The 16,012-nt window shown below is 62.1% G+C and overlaps 1 protein-coding gene across 1 annotated transcript; it reads left to right on the top strand.

The window, feature by feature from the left end:
- Positions 1 to 8,112: 8,112 nt before the first annotated feature.
- Positions 8,113 to 14,454, top strand: SLC25A47 (solute carrier family 25 member 47). The gene is made up of 6 exons (XM_055555904.1): positions 8,113 to 8,173; positions 11,522 to 11,565; positions 11,843 to 11,914; positions 12,552 to 12,734; positions 13,519 to 13,846; positions 14,174 to 14,454. Exons 1-6 carry the CDS (start codon positions 8,113 to 8,115, stop codon positions 14,452 to 14,454), a joined length of 969 nt encoding a protein of 322 aa, XP_055411879.1.
- The last annotated feature ends 1,558 nt before the right edge of the window (positions 14,455 to 16,012 follow it).

A 16,012-nucleotide genomic window follows, 5' to 3' on the forward strand; every position in this document is an offset into this window, starting at 1 on the left:
CAGGGAGACCGGAAAGAAGTGAAGACGCCTTAGCCAAGGAAATGAGTTTGTAGGCAATGGGCCTGCGTCATTACATCAGCTGCTGGGGTCCATATCTGTTCTGCTTCATTTCCTGAGATTACAACAGTCTGTGCTTTTTCAAACTTCTTAGGTTCCACAGGGCCCCGGGTCCCTCCCACCCTTCCTGGAGAGGCTGCCTTGCAGGGGGACTCAGACCCCAGCCTTTAAGAAGTGGGAGGGGCCCAAGGCCAGAGCAGTAGGGGACAGAAGGGAGGGGAAACGTGCCACGGGGCACCAGGGGACAGGCCAGGTCACTGAGAGTGTGTGGCAGAGATTTTGTCTTGCAGGGCGTTTGTAATTCCTGACACAAGACAGATTGGGTGTGGGAAAATTAATAACAGCAGTCTCTCACCCTGGAATCTGTTGAATTCAGTGGTGGGAGGCTATTTGGCCCCCGGGGTTGGGTGGGGAGCAAGGCTGGAGCTTGAGATGTCTCAGGGCCTGTGGCATAGGGGGTGGACTGTAGACCTTGTGGGGAGTTGGGCTCAGCTGGAGGGTGTGCAGGGTGGGCCTGGGAGCCAGGGCAGGTGTAGTTTTAGGATGGGAGCCACTGGAACAGGTTCCAAAGCTCCTGGGCACAGACCGGTGGGGAGGGTGGGGCTGCTAACTGCCTCCCACACCCCCCACTTGGAATAAAACCCAGGCTCAGAGCCCGAGGTACCTGGCCGAATCCTTACAACTGCAAGCTCATTCTGCCCCAGGGCCTTTGAATTGGCTGTGTCCCCGAGCCGGGGTGGGGGCGAGGTGCGCTCCTCCTCCCTGCCTGGTATAGTCCTCTCCAGGGCTCAAGGCCCCGCTCAACTCTCAGCTCCTCAAAAGGGGCTTGGCTGCGGAGCCCCCCACCCCACCCCATGCCCTGTTCTGCCCCAGCTCCTAGGATGACTTTGCATGTTCCTCTAAATGTTTAACACCTCTCTTCCTCTCGAATGTTTGCTCCACCAGGGCAGGGACCTTATCATCTTTAAGTAACACTAAACTTGGCCTGGCACACAGCAGGGGGTGAGCAGGCACCCTTGGGTGAGGGGACCTGGGCTCTGGACTGTCCTGCCCTGTGGCCACGGGTCCCCCCAGACCTCTGGAATTGGCATCTCCCAGGACAAGCTAAAAGTGCAGATTTCAAGGCCCCACCTTGGCCTCAGGGAGCAGGTAGGGGTAAAACCTGCGTTGAAACCAGCCTCTTCAGGGATGGAGACCATCTCCCAGGACAGGTTCAGGGATCTCTGGCTCAGTTTTGCTTTCCAGTCTCCACTTGCACCCCTCCTGGCTGCGTGGAAGACCCTGCAAGGAACACGGTGGGGTGGGATGGGGGTGGCTTTGTGCCAGAGGGTCCACCTGGACCCAGCACTGGGTGCTGATGAGCTGGCTCTGCCCCACGGGTCTTTCTCCCCGCGGATAAACGTCTTCCATCTGGATGTCCCTCCGGCCTCAGGTCCGGTCCACTTTGGGAGTAACTCAGCCTCCCTGGTGAGTGAGTTGGCTCTGTGCCTCAAAGGGGAGAGGGCCTGAGACCACTTGGGGACAGCCAGTCCCTGTCCTGGTGGCCCCTCCTGAGTCTGAGATGCTCAGCACTCTCCTATTGGGTGGATTTTACAGAGTTCATGTCTCTCAGTTGAGTTTCGTCAGCCCCAGAGGGGCCACCACGCCGTACGGGTTTCTGGCACCTTCGTTCAGTTGGACACAGTCACCGTGGTCCCGGGGCTGAGTCCCCAGGGCGGATGTGGCCTCCGCTCGCTTGGCACCCACTTGGCCGTGGAGGGGGTGGACCGAGATGCCGAAGCGAGGGAGGCTCTGGCCAGATGGAGATATGACCAGAAACTCAAGAAGGAGCGTGATATAAATAGATGCGGCAAGTGCTTCTGGTGTAAAAATAGAGTTAAAGGGATCAGCCCAGGGGTGCCCCAGACCCGGAAAGCCACAGAGGTGGACCCCAGCTGGGGTTGGCTCGACTGGTCAGGGCAGAGGGGCTCGGCCAAGCGCGGACATGGGGTGTGCTTGCTGCCCACGGGCCTCATGGAGTCAGGCCCCTGGGTCAGCGCGGGGTGAGGTGGCGGACAGGCCTAGGGCAGTGCCCTCTGGGGGCACCCGCTGTCATGGTGGGGGGATGGCTGGACCAGCAGATGGTCCAGGGCTGTCGGGCAGCGTGAGTGGGCACCCAGGGCAGTGGCCGGAGGAGGGCAGTGTGCCCCTGCCTGGGGCCAGGGTCGGGGCAGCAGGGTGAGGCCTGTGGGTGCAGTTGGCAGTGGGGAGGGAGTGGGCGGGGCGCTGCCCCGGGCAGGGAATGTGTGTTGGGATGGCAGGCGGGTACCCTGGGGAGCGCTGGAGGGGACAGAGAAAGGGCTGAGAGAAGGGCCTCCTGGAACTCAGGAGCCCGCTGTGGTTCTTGGAACCCAAGCCCAAGCTTCCCCTCCCAGAACCCCTCTGGTGGGACAGGCCTTCGCTAGCTCTGTGTTCCTCCTTCCTCCTGTGGCTTCCTGATGGCCCAGCCTCGGGCAGGCATCCGCGGCCCAGCAGGGGGCATGGACACCTCTGCCCACGCCACGATCTCCCGTCCTGTTCTTTTGGGCTCTGCCCCCTGGAGCCCCCACCACAGCCCCATCTTTGGCCCCCTTGGGTGCATGACTCTTGGCTCCCGTGCCTTGCCCCTGGCGGGGGTCGGGGGGGGTTAGGCTCACCTCCCAGATGAAGCCCTTTCGGGGCCTTGCTGTCCAAAGGGAGGGTCAAAGGCAGGCCTCTGCCACCCCTTTGAGCGTCTGTTGTTGCTGGGGGTGGGCGTGTGTGTGGGGGTTGGTCCCCCGTGAGCCTGCCCTCAGGCACTTCCTGTTAAAGTGTGCCAGGTTCCATCCCTGGTCAGGGAACTAAGATTCTGCATGCTGCACGGTGTAGCAAAAAGAATAAAAATAAAAAAGAAGTGCCTGCCTTTGCTTCCCAGCTGGCTCCGTGACACTTTGTCCCAGCCTCCCATCCTTCCCCAGCCTCTGCCCCACCCAGCCACTGCTTCCGCTGGACGTGCCGTGCCCGCACCAATGAGCCGTGTCCACATGCTCCAGCTGGGGTGTTCCAGGCGCCTCCCCCAGTCCCGACAATCTACTTCTCAGCCTTACCTGGTGCTGCCCGCCTGCGGGTCTTGGCCATGCTGGGAACGGCCCCCCATCCCCCGGCGGGCACTCCAGTTCTGCCTGTGATTGGGGTCTCCCCCTTCAGGAACACCATGGCTGCACCATGCTGTCTCTGGGACCCCCGACTGCGGGGGACGTTGGGCCTCTTGTGCAGACATGCGGGCAGTCCCGTGGGGAGGTTCATGAGGCCAGGAACTGAGGCCTCCGGCCAACAGCCCTGTGAGTGCGTCACTCTGGACGGGGGGTTCCTCCAGCCCCCCAGATGGCTTCAGATGGCCTCAGCATGAGAGACCCTGAACCAGAGCCACACGTCTATGCTGGTCCCGAGTCCCGACCCGCAGAACTTGTGAGACATGAATGTTTGGTGTCAGAGGCTTCCCCGATTTCTCAGGCAGTACCAGAGAAGGCATGTGCTCCCCAGGCAGGCCAGGGCTGCAGGGAGGCTGGGCAAGCCTCTGAATCATTGTTGGATGCCTGCGTGGGCTTTGCACAAGAAGGTGTGCGCTGGAATGAAGGAATGAATTATTGACAGCGGTCAATAGCTTCCCTTCCCAGATCAGCAGATCTGATAGGCCTCAGGCCCTGCCTTGACGAGAGCCTCATTCCTCAATTCCACCCTCCGGGGCCTTGGATCTCGTGGTGTCAGAGGTTACCTTGTCCTGGAGAGAACCTCCCAGCCAGTGGGCCCCAGGAATGCCTCCTGTGCATCGCTAAGGGGTCACAGGGGCCTGGAAAACAGGAGGGGCTGCACGAAGTGACCAGAAGGGCTTAGGTTACGGCTTGGGCATCTGGGAACGGAAGAGATGGGCCAGGGAGTGGGTGGGGACAGGGCAGGGCTGGAGGCACCTGACCACTGGCCCAGGCCTGAGGCTGCTGGCTCAGGCCTGAAGCTGCTGGCTGGCACTCCAAGGGTCGCTTCTGCTCCGTCTGATGACCAGTGCTGGGGAGCCTTCACAGTCCTTACCTTCGTTAGCCCTGCTTCAGGTGGCTGTCGTCCCTGTTTGCAGATAGGAAAACTGAGTCTCAGGGTCATGTTAATCAGCGTCCCCCGCGGCAGCGCTCAAATTCCAGGTCTTCCCCTAATTGTCACTCTTGCTCTCTGGCCGCGGTGTCCTCGTCTGTCACACGGGGGTGGCTCCAGGGGCCTGGAGCTCTGTGCTGAGCTCAGACATGAAAATACCGCTCCTGGGGGGCATGGGGCGGGGAGCTGAGGGCAGCCCTTCCTGTTGGCCCCGTTGCCCCAGTGGAGGCACAGGCTGGGGACGCCCTGTTGTATGCTCTGCAACCCTGAGACCCTGGGAGCCAGGGCCCTAACCCCTCAGGATGTCAGAGGGAGGCCAAGGTGTCTCGGAGGTCTGAGGTGGGGGGTCATCCTCCCTGCAAACCAGTTACACCCTAGAGATGCTCCCCCACCGCAAGGTGGGTGCAGCCTCAGCTCCCGCCTGTGGCTGTGTGGTCTGCAGCACCCAGCGGGGTGTTGTGAGATGCAGGCAGAGCGTGGCAGGCACCAAGCCCCTGAGCGTACAAATTTGTCTCCTGTCCCATTTTACAGATGAAGAGACGGAGGCTTAGAGTGTCACAGAGTGAGCCAGGTGACTCCGGAGTCTCCTGAACTCATCCAAGTCTTGCCAAGGAGCCTCATTTTCTGGAAATGCCCATCTCTGGAGCTGGCCCAGTGTCCCACTCTGGACTCATTGCCTGGAAGTCCCACTGCCCCCATCCCTGCCCTTCCAAATCCTGCCAAAATGGCAAAGTGCATGATAGGTAAAAATAGTTCAGGTGGATTTACTGGTGGTCTGGTGGTTAAGAATCTGCCTGCCAACGCAGGGGACACGAGTTAGGTTCCTGGTCCAGGAAGATCCCGCGTGCCGCAGGGCAGTAAGCCTGTGAGCCGCACCTACGGAGCCTGTGCACCTGCAGCCGCTGCCCCGCAACAAGAGGAGCCGCCGCAATGGAAAGACACCACAGGGAGAGTCCCCCCACTAGGCCGCAACTAGAGAAAGCCTGGGCTCAACAGCAAAGACCCAGGCCAGCCAAAAAGAAATAAACAGATGTGAATCATTCAGGGGGGTTTGACCCAGCGAACTCCCCTCTGAGAACGTACCCACTGAAACACAAAGACCTCAAAGCATAACTCCTGGAGCACTTTCTGTATTTTACAGGCGTATCCCACGTGCCTGTCCTTGACATCACCCGCAAGTTACACGGTAACAGTGATATTTATTCTTTTATTTCGGTTGCGCCGTGCGGCTTGTGGGATGTTCGTTTCCCAAACAGGGATCGAATCTGTGCCCCCCCTGTGTAGGGAGTCTTAACCCCTGGGCCTCCCACGAAATCCCATAACGGTGATACTCAGAGCTACAGGTTTGGCTCCAGGAGCCTAGGGCCTGCTGACCCTTTAGTCCTCCCAGAGCCTTACGGGTGGACGGCAACAGAGCTGCCATTTTACAGACAAGGACACTAAGGCCCCAGGGGACCTCACAGAGAGCCCCTCAGGGTGAGGGCCATGCCCAGGCGCCTGGCTCAGCCTCCTGGTCCACCCCATGGGCACCGTGGACGCGCAGGAGGAGTGAGTCCCCGGGTGCACGGCGTCCCAGAGGGGTTAAGAAGGAAAGGCAGCAAGTGACAAAATAGTGAAAACAGAGGTGTCTGTCTGTGTCCTGCCGGGAGGCGGGGCCTTCGCCTTGATGCTGGCTGCGTATCTTTGGTCTGGATGTCTTGTTAGTAACTTGAAGTTATCCCTCTTGTTATAAAGCGTAAGCACGCCTTTTAGGATATCAGGTTCCTCCCCTGCACCTCGGCCTGCAGCTCCCCCCCAACCCCCGCCACCATGTCCGGTGAGGCCTGCGCCCCACTTCCCCTTGTCCCGGGGGCCCCTGGTGTCTGTGCCGTGTCTGTCGCCCCCTACAGGATGGCTCAGAATTCCTCGCTTGGGCCTCCTGGGGCCGCGCGGGGTGAGGCCCCGCTGTTGGAGGAGGAAGCCGAAAGCCAAAAGCCGACCTTGCAGCTTCAACAGTGACCCTTCGGAGTGGCCCCAGCGGGTGCCCTGGGCTCTGACTCCTGCCAAGCATGCAAGACTCAGAAAGGTCACACCACTGGCCCAAGGTCACACAGCTGGGAGGGGTGGAGCCAGGAGCCAAATCCAGGCTGAAACGGCCTCCTGTTGTCTCCCCCAAACCGTACGGGGGGGGGGTGAGCCACAACTCCTCCTGAGCCCAAACCCCCACCTGCCACCAGGGGGCTTCCTTGCTGTGTCCTGGGTCAGGTGCGAGCAGATGGCCCTGCCCCGGGTTCATCCATCTGTCTGTCCAACCATCATCCAGCATCTACCCACCCATCCACCCACGTTTCGATCCATCTGTCTGTCCTTCCGTCTGTCAGTCGTTCTGACCATCATCCGTCCATCCACCAATCCACTCACTGACTCATTTTTCTCACGCATTTATTCATCCACTCTCCCCAGGGTGCCCACCACGGGCCGGGCACGATGGTCTCAGAGACAGATGCAGCTCGGAGCTGGCTGGGGGCGTGTTCAGACCTGCACGGGGCAGCCTCTACAGTGAGGCGGCAGGTTTTCTGTTTCTGCTGCGGCGAAGGGTAGTTTGGGCATGTTTGTTCAGGAGGCAAAGGGTGCGTGAAACTTGGCGACAGTGACCGAGAAAGCACGTTCATCTGAAATGCCACCTCTAGGGCTGCCCTCACACCCCCATCCCAACCCTTCCTGCTCCAACTCTCATTGGCACAGAGTGCTCTCTGGCAGACTCATTGTTTAGATTATTTTTTGTGTTGGTTGTCTGTCTCCTCCCCTGGATCATAAGATCCACAGGGAAGGGACTTTTGCCTGTGTTTACTGCTGTGTTCACTGAAGTGGCCCGGTGCCTAGGATGTGGCATGCAGTAGGCACGACATGTTTGTGGCGTGGGTGGGAGGGATGGGCGGGGCGATGGTTGGGGGGTAGTTGGGGGGTGGTTGGGGGATGGTTGGGGGGATGGTTGGGGGAGATGGTGGGGGGCATGGGCAGGGTGGGCTGTCAGGAGACCAAGCTGGGGGCTGTGGAGGTGGATAGAGGGAGTGGATCTGAATGTGAACGTCAAGGGGTTGCCCTCAGGACTGGGTGCCTCACAGGATGCAGGGTGCAGGAGGAAAGGTACCCAGGGCGGTTCCTGGGCTCTGGCTCGGGTGCCCAGGGCCGACACTGCAGGAAACATGGAACTCGACCTCTCCCTGTTTCTTCAGTTAGACCGCATGCCTCAAGTTCCCTCACCGTCCGAAGGACTGGCCTCCGCAGTGTAGCGTCCCAGCTGGATGTGGCCTGCTCAGAACAGGCCTGTCCACTCCCTGCTTCGGGAACCTGCACTCCTACTAACGCAGCCTGCATGCTTGGCTGGCCACTCCCCCGGGGACACACCCGGAGCGTGCCCGAGTGGTCTCCGACGCGACGCGGGTGCCGTCCTCCTCTCGTGGAGGCAGAGACTGGGGTACGGAGGAGTCGAGGGCTTGCCCGAGGTCTCGGGGCTGGGATCTGAGGGCGGCGGCCTGGCTCCTAACAGGATGCTGGCCTGCATCTCTCTAAAGGTCAAGGTTGGCCTCAGGACCGGCCTTGGACAGGCTGCCTCTTGCCCTTTGTCCTCTGTCGTGGCAGCGGCCACTGCCAGTCTGTGTCCCCCACCCACCCCACAAACACCTGGGCAGGAGGTGGGGATCCCCCTCTGTCAGTGTGACCTGCTCAGGGTCAGCCTGCGGTCCACACACAACCCCTGCCCCAGGGCTGCCTAGAGGGGGCTGCCTGGGTGCTGCCGTGCCAACACCTCTCCCACTCCTGCCAGCTTCCAGGTTGGCAAAACACGCACCATGTTCCCTGGGCAAGTACACAGCCTCCTTAAACTTCAGTGTCCGTGAAGGGCTGCGTTCTGGTGTCATATGGGGGGTGAGAGTCATGAGGGCAGGGCCCATGGGTCTCAGGGCCTGGCCCGCAGCATCAGAGAGCATCTGGTTGGGTAAGTATCCGGTGATCAAATCCGGCCCTGCTGCCTGCGTGGCCCTGGATGAGTCCTTTTTCTGGGCCTCAGTGGCTCCATCTGTAAAATGGGACCATCAGCTCTGCCTCCTCCTGGGGCTGTGACGAGGACACCCTGAGATGGTGAAGGAAGAGGGCTTGGTTAACTAAAGCAAGGGCACAGCCAGTGAGAGGTCACCATCCTTTACAGTGGTTCCCAGTGTCCAGCCTCTCACTGGAGTGGCTTCCCCTTTAGGAGCGCCCTGATTTGGTTGGAGGCAAGGTCGGGAGCCCTGGCCCCTGGTCCCCTTCCTCAGCAAGCCCTGCTCAGAGCTGGGTCCGTGCTGGGTGCTGGGGACTCAGAGTTGGATCTGGCTGGAGCCCTGGGCACACAGAGATGGATGTGGAAGCAGCAAGGGGAGTGGGGCCCAGGGTGATACGAAGGACGTGGAGACCTTGGTCTGTGGCTGGGTTGCTCACAGGAGGGCCCTGGCCAGCCTCCCTGAGGCTGTGTCATTGGTGGCCCGTCATCCCTACTCCCTCCCTGCTAGCTGGAGCTCCCTGGGGATGGGACTGGGCTGCCTGAGCGCAGCCTCAACTCAGAGAGTATTTATTGAATGAATAAGTGAGGGAACGTTGATGGCTACCCGGGCAGGAGCAACTCCAGGGGAGTCAGGGAGGCCCAGGGATGGATAAGGGCTGAGCTTGGGTTTGGAGAGGTGGGGGGCGTCAGAGCCTTTCCAGGGGGTGGTCTGAAACCCGGGCCTGCAGGCGGTGGGAGTAGTGATCATACTTTCTGAATCTGACGTCACCCGTGGCCTCTCACACACTTCTCGACACCTGGATCCCGAGGGCACTGGGACAAGGGTCCTTTGGGGTAGGTGGGAGGGAGTCCAGGTGGGCATTGACCCGCCTGCGGCCTGGCACGGCCTCTGCCCCTGGGGCCACTGGTCAGTAGGCTCTGCTTCCTGTCCCCGCCCCCACCGCAGTTATTTAAGGTCTGTGAGGAGCCTGCAGGCAGCTTCGGAAGCCACCCTGGTGGTGGCACCAGACCGACCTCTCAGGCAGCCTGACCCCTGCGCCTTCCCCGCCACCCGCGCTGTCCATGGATTTTGTTGCTGGAGCCATCGGAGGTCAGAGTGGGCACCGTGGGGCCTCAGAGGGGGCGGTTGCTCCCGGGGGAACTGGGTGGGGTTGGGGGGCTGGAAGGGGGCGCTCTGTCCCAGGGCAGCAGCGAGGTTTGAGCCTCCAGGAGGTGGCCGGTGCCTGGCGGGGGGGCCACAGGTGCTGGGAGAAGAGAGGAGTTTCCCCGGAGACGACGGGGCAGGCGGCCCAGAGCCCAGGAGGAGCTGGGTGGGGGTGACTCTACTCTGGCCCGGGGACTCGGCCTGGAGGCCGAGGGGCGGGCAGGGGTAGGGGTGCAGAGGGTGGGTGGTCTCTCTGCCTGGCCAGGGGGAGGCTGGGAGCCATGCGCATGGAGAAGGATAGGATGAGAGGCTCCAGGAGAGGGTGGACGGTGGGGACCAACTGCGAGGGCAGAGGTGTGGTGGGGGAGGGTCCTGGATGAGCCTGGCACCCCCTTGGCTCCCTGGCTGTATGCACCCGTGGGCCCGTCCCCACCTGGCTGGGCTGTTTTCACCTCTGGAGAGGCTGTTGTGAAAGCTGGATCCAGGAAGGGGATCTGCTCCTCCCAGCTAGGCTCACACAGGCTATTTTGGGTGAGGCGCCCTTGACCTCTGTCCTCTTGTGAAACGGCAGGGACTGCTCATCAATACTTCTAGGAATAGCGTGGGGTGTTCTCTTCAGAAGGGGTGGGCAGTGCTGAGATGGAAATGACCCGGGCCCCGGCCTTACCAGTGGGCTGTCTGAGGTTCCCACTGGGGGCCGGGCCTGAGGCTTTCCTGGTCATCAGCCCCCTAAGGAGCCGGGGCTTGACCTGCCCTGGATCGCACAGCAGGAAGGGCTCCTGAGTCCCACATCTTTGCCCCAGGGCCCTGGGAAAGCCTGGGTGGAAAGGGTTCCTGCTCTCTGTGCCTGGCTCTGGGACACGGGGAGGAAGACCTGGGCCTTTTCCTTGAAGAACTTGAGTTCTGGATAGCAGCAGAGCCCTGTGACAGCCATGTGACCACTGTGTTTTCTGGCTCGGGGGCAGCCCTGAGTATGGGGGTCAGGGAAGGCTCCACAGAGGAGGTGATGGTGTGGCAGGGTTTTGATGGATGAGCAGGAGCCTGGGGTGGTATATGTAAGGGGTTGTGCCTGCGTGCGCGCTTAGTCCTTCAGTCGTGTCTGACCTTTTGCAACCCCATGGACTGTAGCCCGCCAGGCTCCTCTGTCCATGGGATTTCCCAGGGATACTGGAGTGGGTTGCCATTTTTTCTTCCCCACGGGACCTTTCCAACGCAAGGACTGAACCCGTGGTTCCTGCCACATCTCCTGCATGGCACGCCTGTTCTTTACCACTGAGCCACCTGGGAAGTCCATATATAAGGGTCGAGGAAGGTAATTCTCAAGTCAGGGAGTCATTTTTTGGCTTCACTCTTTTTGTTCCTTCACTTGTTCGGTCACTATTATTTCATTTGTGCATATTTACTGAGTCTTGGGATACGTAATAAATAGGGCTCAGCCCCCCCACACCTTACTGTTTTCAGGTGGTCTTCATGAGCCCCCCCCTCCTGGATGAAACCCCAGGGACCTGCCCACTGTCTTCCGTGTGGTAGTGCCAGGGGCTTGGACTTTGAGACCCCGGTGTTAGGAGAGGAGAAAGCGAAGGAAGGTGGCACCTGTCCTCTTGGCAGGAGGCGGAGAGCCCTGGTCCCGGAAGCCTCGAGTTCTACTCTGTTTCATGCAGACTTGTGCTTCCAGCAATCCCTCTCAGAGGCCTGGTGCCCTGGGCTTTCTCCGTCCCCAGCCTCTGCCTGGGCCGTGGCCCCTCCATCACCCCCCGCAGCTGCAAGGCGCAGTGGCCTCCTGCTTGCAGACAGACCCTTCACAGACTGAGGCTTGAGCGTGAGCTCGGCCTGGCTAGGAGACAGGGCCCAGCAAACGGGCCAGTTCTTCCGGAACTTGATGCTGGAGGGGAGGCCGTGGAGCACCCTTGCCTCTCAGGAGGGTCCAGGGGGCCAAGACTCAGAAGGAGAGACCACTGGCAGCCTGGCTGACATCACGTTACCCTTCTGAGCCTCAGTTTCCTCATCTGTAAAATGGGGGTCACACTCCTGCTCTGTTGAGATGTGGTGTGGACAAGAAGAGCCTGGTGGGGTCTCTCTGCAGGAGCGTGGTCAGGGCCCCCCTCTCACTGAGGCAGCTCAGTCTCCTGCTCCCCTCACCGGCTCCCCTGGTTTTCTGACAGGTGTCTGCGGTGTTGCTGTGGGCTACCCCCTGGACACGGTGAAGGTACGGTCATTGCCAGGCCCCTGCCTGGGCTTGGGTCCCCATCTATGGCCAGAATTTTCTAGCCTGCTGGTCAGACCCTGTCTCTCCCCACCACCTCCCCTCGTGTACTTAGGACCATCAGCGCCCCTTTCTCCCTGCTGAGACTCAGGTCGCTCACCTTGAAGGGGGTCACAGCATGGCTGTGACCATCAGGGATTGGCTCTTGCCCTTCCCCGGGGCCTGCCGACCTCACCCCAGGCCTGGAGTCACCCCTTCCTGAAGCCCACTTCTCCCATAGGTCAGGATCCAGACAGAGGCCAAGTACACGGGCATCTGGGACTGCGTCCGGGACACGTATCACCGAGAGCGGGTAGGTCTGGGGCCAGGGTCATGGGCAGGGGGTGGACTCCGGGGCCGCCACTCAGCAGCCAGCCTGGCAATCCTGAGCTCCTCTCCGAGCCTTCCAAGTGGGAATAGATGTACCAGGCCCCCGATTCCTCTGAGGATGAGAGCTGGGGTTCTGGCACATAGGAGGCGCTCAGAGTGAGGTCCTGCCTCCAGGAGAGGGTCTGGAGGGGGCATCTGGGGACTTCAAAGCTCAGGGGAGGACCCACCAGGCGGGGCACCCCTCCAAAGAATGCTGGGTGGAGTCACCAGGGGTCCAGCTCAGAGCCCCATCTGGAGGAGGGGTCTCAGGGACACTTGCCAAAGTGAACTTGGGAGTCGGTGCTGGCCAGAGGGGAGCGAACGAGAAAGAGCAGCGGCCACCTGCTAATCCAGCACCACTACCGTCCAGCAGCCCCAGGCGGGCCTGGCCTCCGGGGCGTCACAAGCCCCGTCGTCCAGCTGAGGAAGCTGAGGCCGCCTTGCTGAGGTCCCGCAGCGGGGGGTGAGGTGAGAGCCAGCTCCTTGGTCCAGGGGCCCCAAGGGCAGCTGGCCCTCCTGCCCCACCGCTGGCCGGGCCTCCGGCCTGACTCGGGCCCCGGGGCCTCTGCCCCTGTCGCCAGGTGCGGGGCTTCTACAGGGGCCTCTCGCTGCCCGTGTGCACCGTGTCCCTGGTCTCGTCCGTGTCCTTCGGCACCTACCGCCACTGCCTCGCGCACATCTGCCGGGTCCGCTACGGCAGCGCGGACGCCAAGCCCGCCAAGACCGACATCACGCTCTCGGGCTTTGCCTCTGGCCTCGTCCGCGTGAGTAGGGGAGGGGTGAGGCAGTCCGGGGGACACAAATCGGGGGACAGGTGGATGGAGGCGGGGGTACTGTGGCTGAGGATGCAGCTGACTCGGTAACTGAGGGCAGGCTAGGGGGCCTGTCTGAGCTTCTGTCTCTTCATCTGTAAGAGGTGTGCTGAGGTCACACATGTGAAGCCCCCAGCCCGGGGGGCTAACCGGTGGGAGCACCCACGAGATGGCAGCCAATAGTATGAGTAAAACGATCCTGTGTTATTCATATATGTTAGTATTGTCAGTGTTCACATTAAGGGTTGCATTACTCTTAACATTAGTTAAATAACACATTAATATGTCGATCCCTGGGTCAGGAAGATCCCCTGGAGGAGGAAATGGCAACCCACTCCAGTATTCTTGCCTAGAGAATCCCATGGACGGAGGAGCCTGGCGGGCTACAGTCCGTGGGGTCTCACAGAGTGGGACATGACTGAGCGCTTGAGCAGCGGCAGTCATGAGCAGATGAATGGTGTGACTGAGTACTGTCATGAACTGGAGTCACACTGACCCGACACCTACTGTGTGGCGGGTGCTCTGCCAGCAGGGGATGTGCAGCTGAAGGAAGGGCTGGCTCCGGCCGGGTGGGCAGAGCCGGCTTCGAGCCCGCCCCACCGTGGCCCGTTGGCCAGCGCGGGGCTTCCCGGGGCTCACGCTCCCTTGGAGAGCACTGTGGGCCGCGGAGGCTAAGGGAGCCCCGGGGCAGGGCTCCCAGGCGGCGCTGCCTCCTCACTGTGCCCCCCTCCCCTAGGTGTTCCTGACCTCACCCACCGAGGTGGCCAAGGTCCGCCTGCAGACGCAGACGCAGGTGCAGCAGCGGCGGCCCTCAGCCTCGGGGCCCTTGGTGCCCTTGGCTGCGCCTCCCCCCTGCCCCGCGCCCTCCGTGGGTCCGCTGCCCGGGCCCAGGTACCGCGGGCCGCTGCACTGCCTGGCCACGGTGGCCCGGGAGGAGGGGCTGTGCGGCCTCTACAAGGGCAGCTCGGCCCTGCTCTTCCGGGACGGGCACTCCTTCGCCACCTACTTCCTCTCGTACGCCATCCTCTGTGAGTGGCTGACTCCCGCCGGCCAAAGCCGGCCAGGTGAGCAGGGGGCCGGGGGGGTGGTGCCTGGGGCCTGGGACGGTGCACGTGAGGGTATGTAGTTGGGTGGTCAGCCCAGCCGGCATTGCAGCCTGGAGAGGAGACGGATTGAGGCCATGCTGGCCCCGGGGCCCCCAGGTGGGATGCTCGTGGCCCCCAACACGAGTCAGAACAGGCCTGCTCTGGGTGGCGGTGGACAGGTCACACGGGTGGCAAGAGCCCAGGGCACCCTCATGGCCAGGAGGCCCTGCCTCGGGTGCCTGTCCTACCCTGCCCAGTCTCCCCGGTGCGGCTTCTAACCGAGGTGCCCATGCGCTCTCCCCGCAGATGTCTCGGGCGTGCTGGTGGCCGGTGGCTGTGCCGGGGCGTTGGCCTGGGCCGTGGCCACCCCCATGGACGTGATCAAGGCGCGCCTGCAGGCGGACGGCCGGGGCCGCCAGCGCTACCGCGGCCTCCTGCACTGCGTGCTGACCAGCGTTCGGGAGGAGGGGCCGCGCGTGCTCTTCAAGGGGCTGCTGCTCAACTGCTGCCGTGCCTTCCCCGTCAACATGGTTGTGTTCGTGGCTTACGAGGCCGTGCTGAGGCTCACGCGGGGCCTGCTCACATAGCTGCTGACCCCCACCCACTCCGGGGGTGGGGCGCCAACCTGCCAAGAGCTCCCAGAGGGGCCTGCAGGAGCTAGAGGCGGCGGAGGGGAGTGCGAGGCTCTGGACCCAGGGGGCTACTACCGCCCAGCACGGCCAGGGCCTCCCCGCCCGGCGATGGACCACTAGGGGAGGTCCGGGGGGCCCGCCCAGCCACAGCCAGGTTGACCTGAGGGTCAAAGCCAGGGAGGGGCGGGTGGGCCCCCAGGGATGAGGATGTGTTGGCCTGGGGCCGTCTGTGCATTTGGTTGGTGGGGCCATCCCTGGCTTCCCTTTCAGCTTTTCCCCGACGCCTCATGTCCTCAGGGCGCCCCTGAGTCCGCCTGACACCTGTTCCTGCACCCCACCCCTCCTCAGTCAGCTCTCCCTGCTGTGCGGGCCGCCCTTCAGGCCTGGGACCCGGGCACAGCTGTCGGGCGCCTGCCTGCTTGGTCCCTGCACCAGGCAGCCCTGGGAGCTTTGTGTGAGGTCTGGTCCCCCTTGTTCTGCTGCAGAACCAGGACTCAGCGGGGAGCTGTTGCTAATAAAATGTTTTTCTCAGGCTGCTCAGGCATGTTGCTCTGTGGTCTGTGGGGCTGGTGACTGGTTTTCCCCATTGTCAGCTGGTCCTCAGAGGCCAAGGCCCTCGCCAACTGAGTGGCCGAGGTGCCCACCAGGCGGACGGTGCATGGAGGCCCAGCCCAGCTCCCCCTGACTCCCCCGGTGTGTGCGAGGAGCCCGCCGCAGCATGAAGCCGGTTCTCCTCACCCCCCCACCCTGTCCCAAACCCACCCGCTTTCTGAGTCAAGACGGGGCCCGGAGGAGGGGCGGTCCATGTATCCTCAGCACCGCTGGGTCCTCAGGCAGGTCATCATGACGGCTCAGAGGGGGAGCCAGGCCTGCCCAAGGCCACACAGCATGGAGGACGGGGGACCTCACACCCGCACTTCTGAGATCCCAGCCCTCTCTCAGGCACCACGTGGCTTCCAGGGATGGTCCAGCATGAACAGCTAGGTGCCTACTGAAGCAGCCCTCTGATAAAGCCAGGCGACCCCTGCCTGGACACTCACTCATTCGGACACCAGCCTTGACTGTGACTTTGGACTGAAGGACATCCAGGGTTCTGGATGAACGGAAAACTCTTTCCTGTTCCCAGAAAACATGGGTGGACCCTCCTCTGGCCTCTCCTGTCCCAAAACCCAGGCATTTGCTTACCCCTGTGCTCTCTATGGGAGCACCTCTCCCCGCCTCTGCCTGGACGACCACAGGTCCCAGATGGCACTTCTTCCAGGAAGCTCTCCCTGCCTGCCCTCGGCTGTGGGAAGGTCTCTCCTGCTCTGAGCCCCTGGGCCCCCCGCTCACCGGCTGGTCACTTATCCATGTCCTGCCCCCACCCCCCACCCCACCTGAGACTGCAAGCTGCCTATGGGCAGCATGCTCGGTGTGGATCATACCCAGGTCAGAGCCCGGCACACAGCCGATGCTCGAGGGTTTGTGTGCGATACTGGTGTCATACAGCTGGTGCTCGTGTGTGTGTGTGTGT

This window comes from Bubalus kerabau, chromosome 19 (genome assembly GCF_029407905.1).
Source record: "Bubalus kerabau isolate K-KA32 ecotype Philippines breed swamp buffalo chromosome 19, PCC_UOA_SB_1v2, whole genome shotgun sequence".
In the NCBI taxonomy this organism is placed as follows: Eukaryota; Metazoa; Chordata; class Mammalia; order Artiodactyla; family Bovidae; genus Bubalus; species Bubalus kerabau.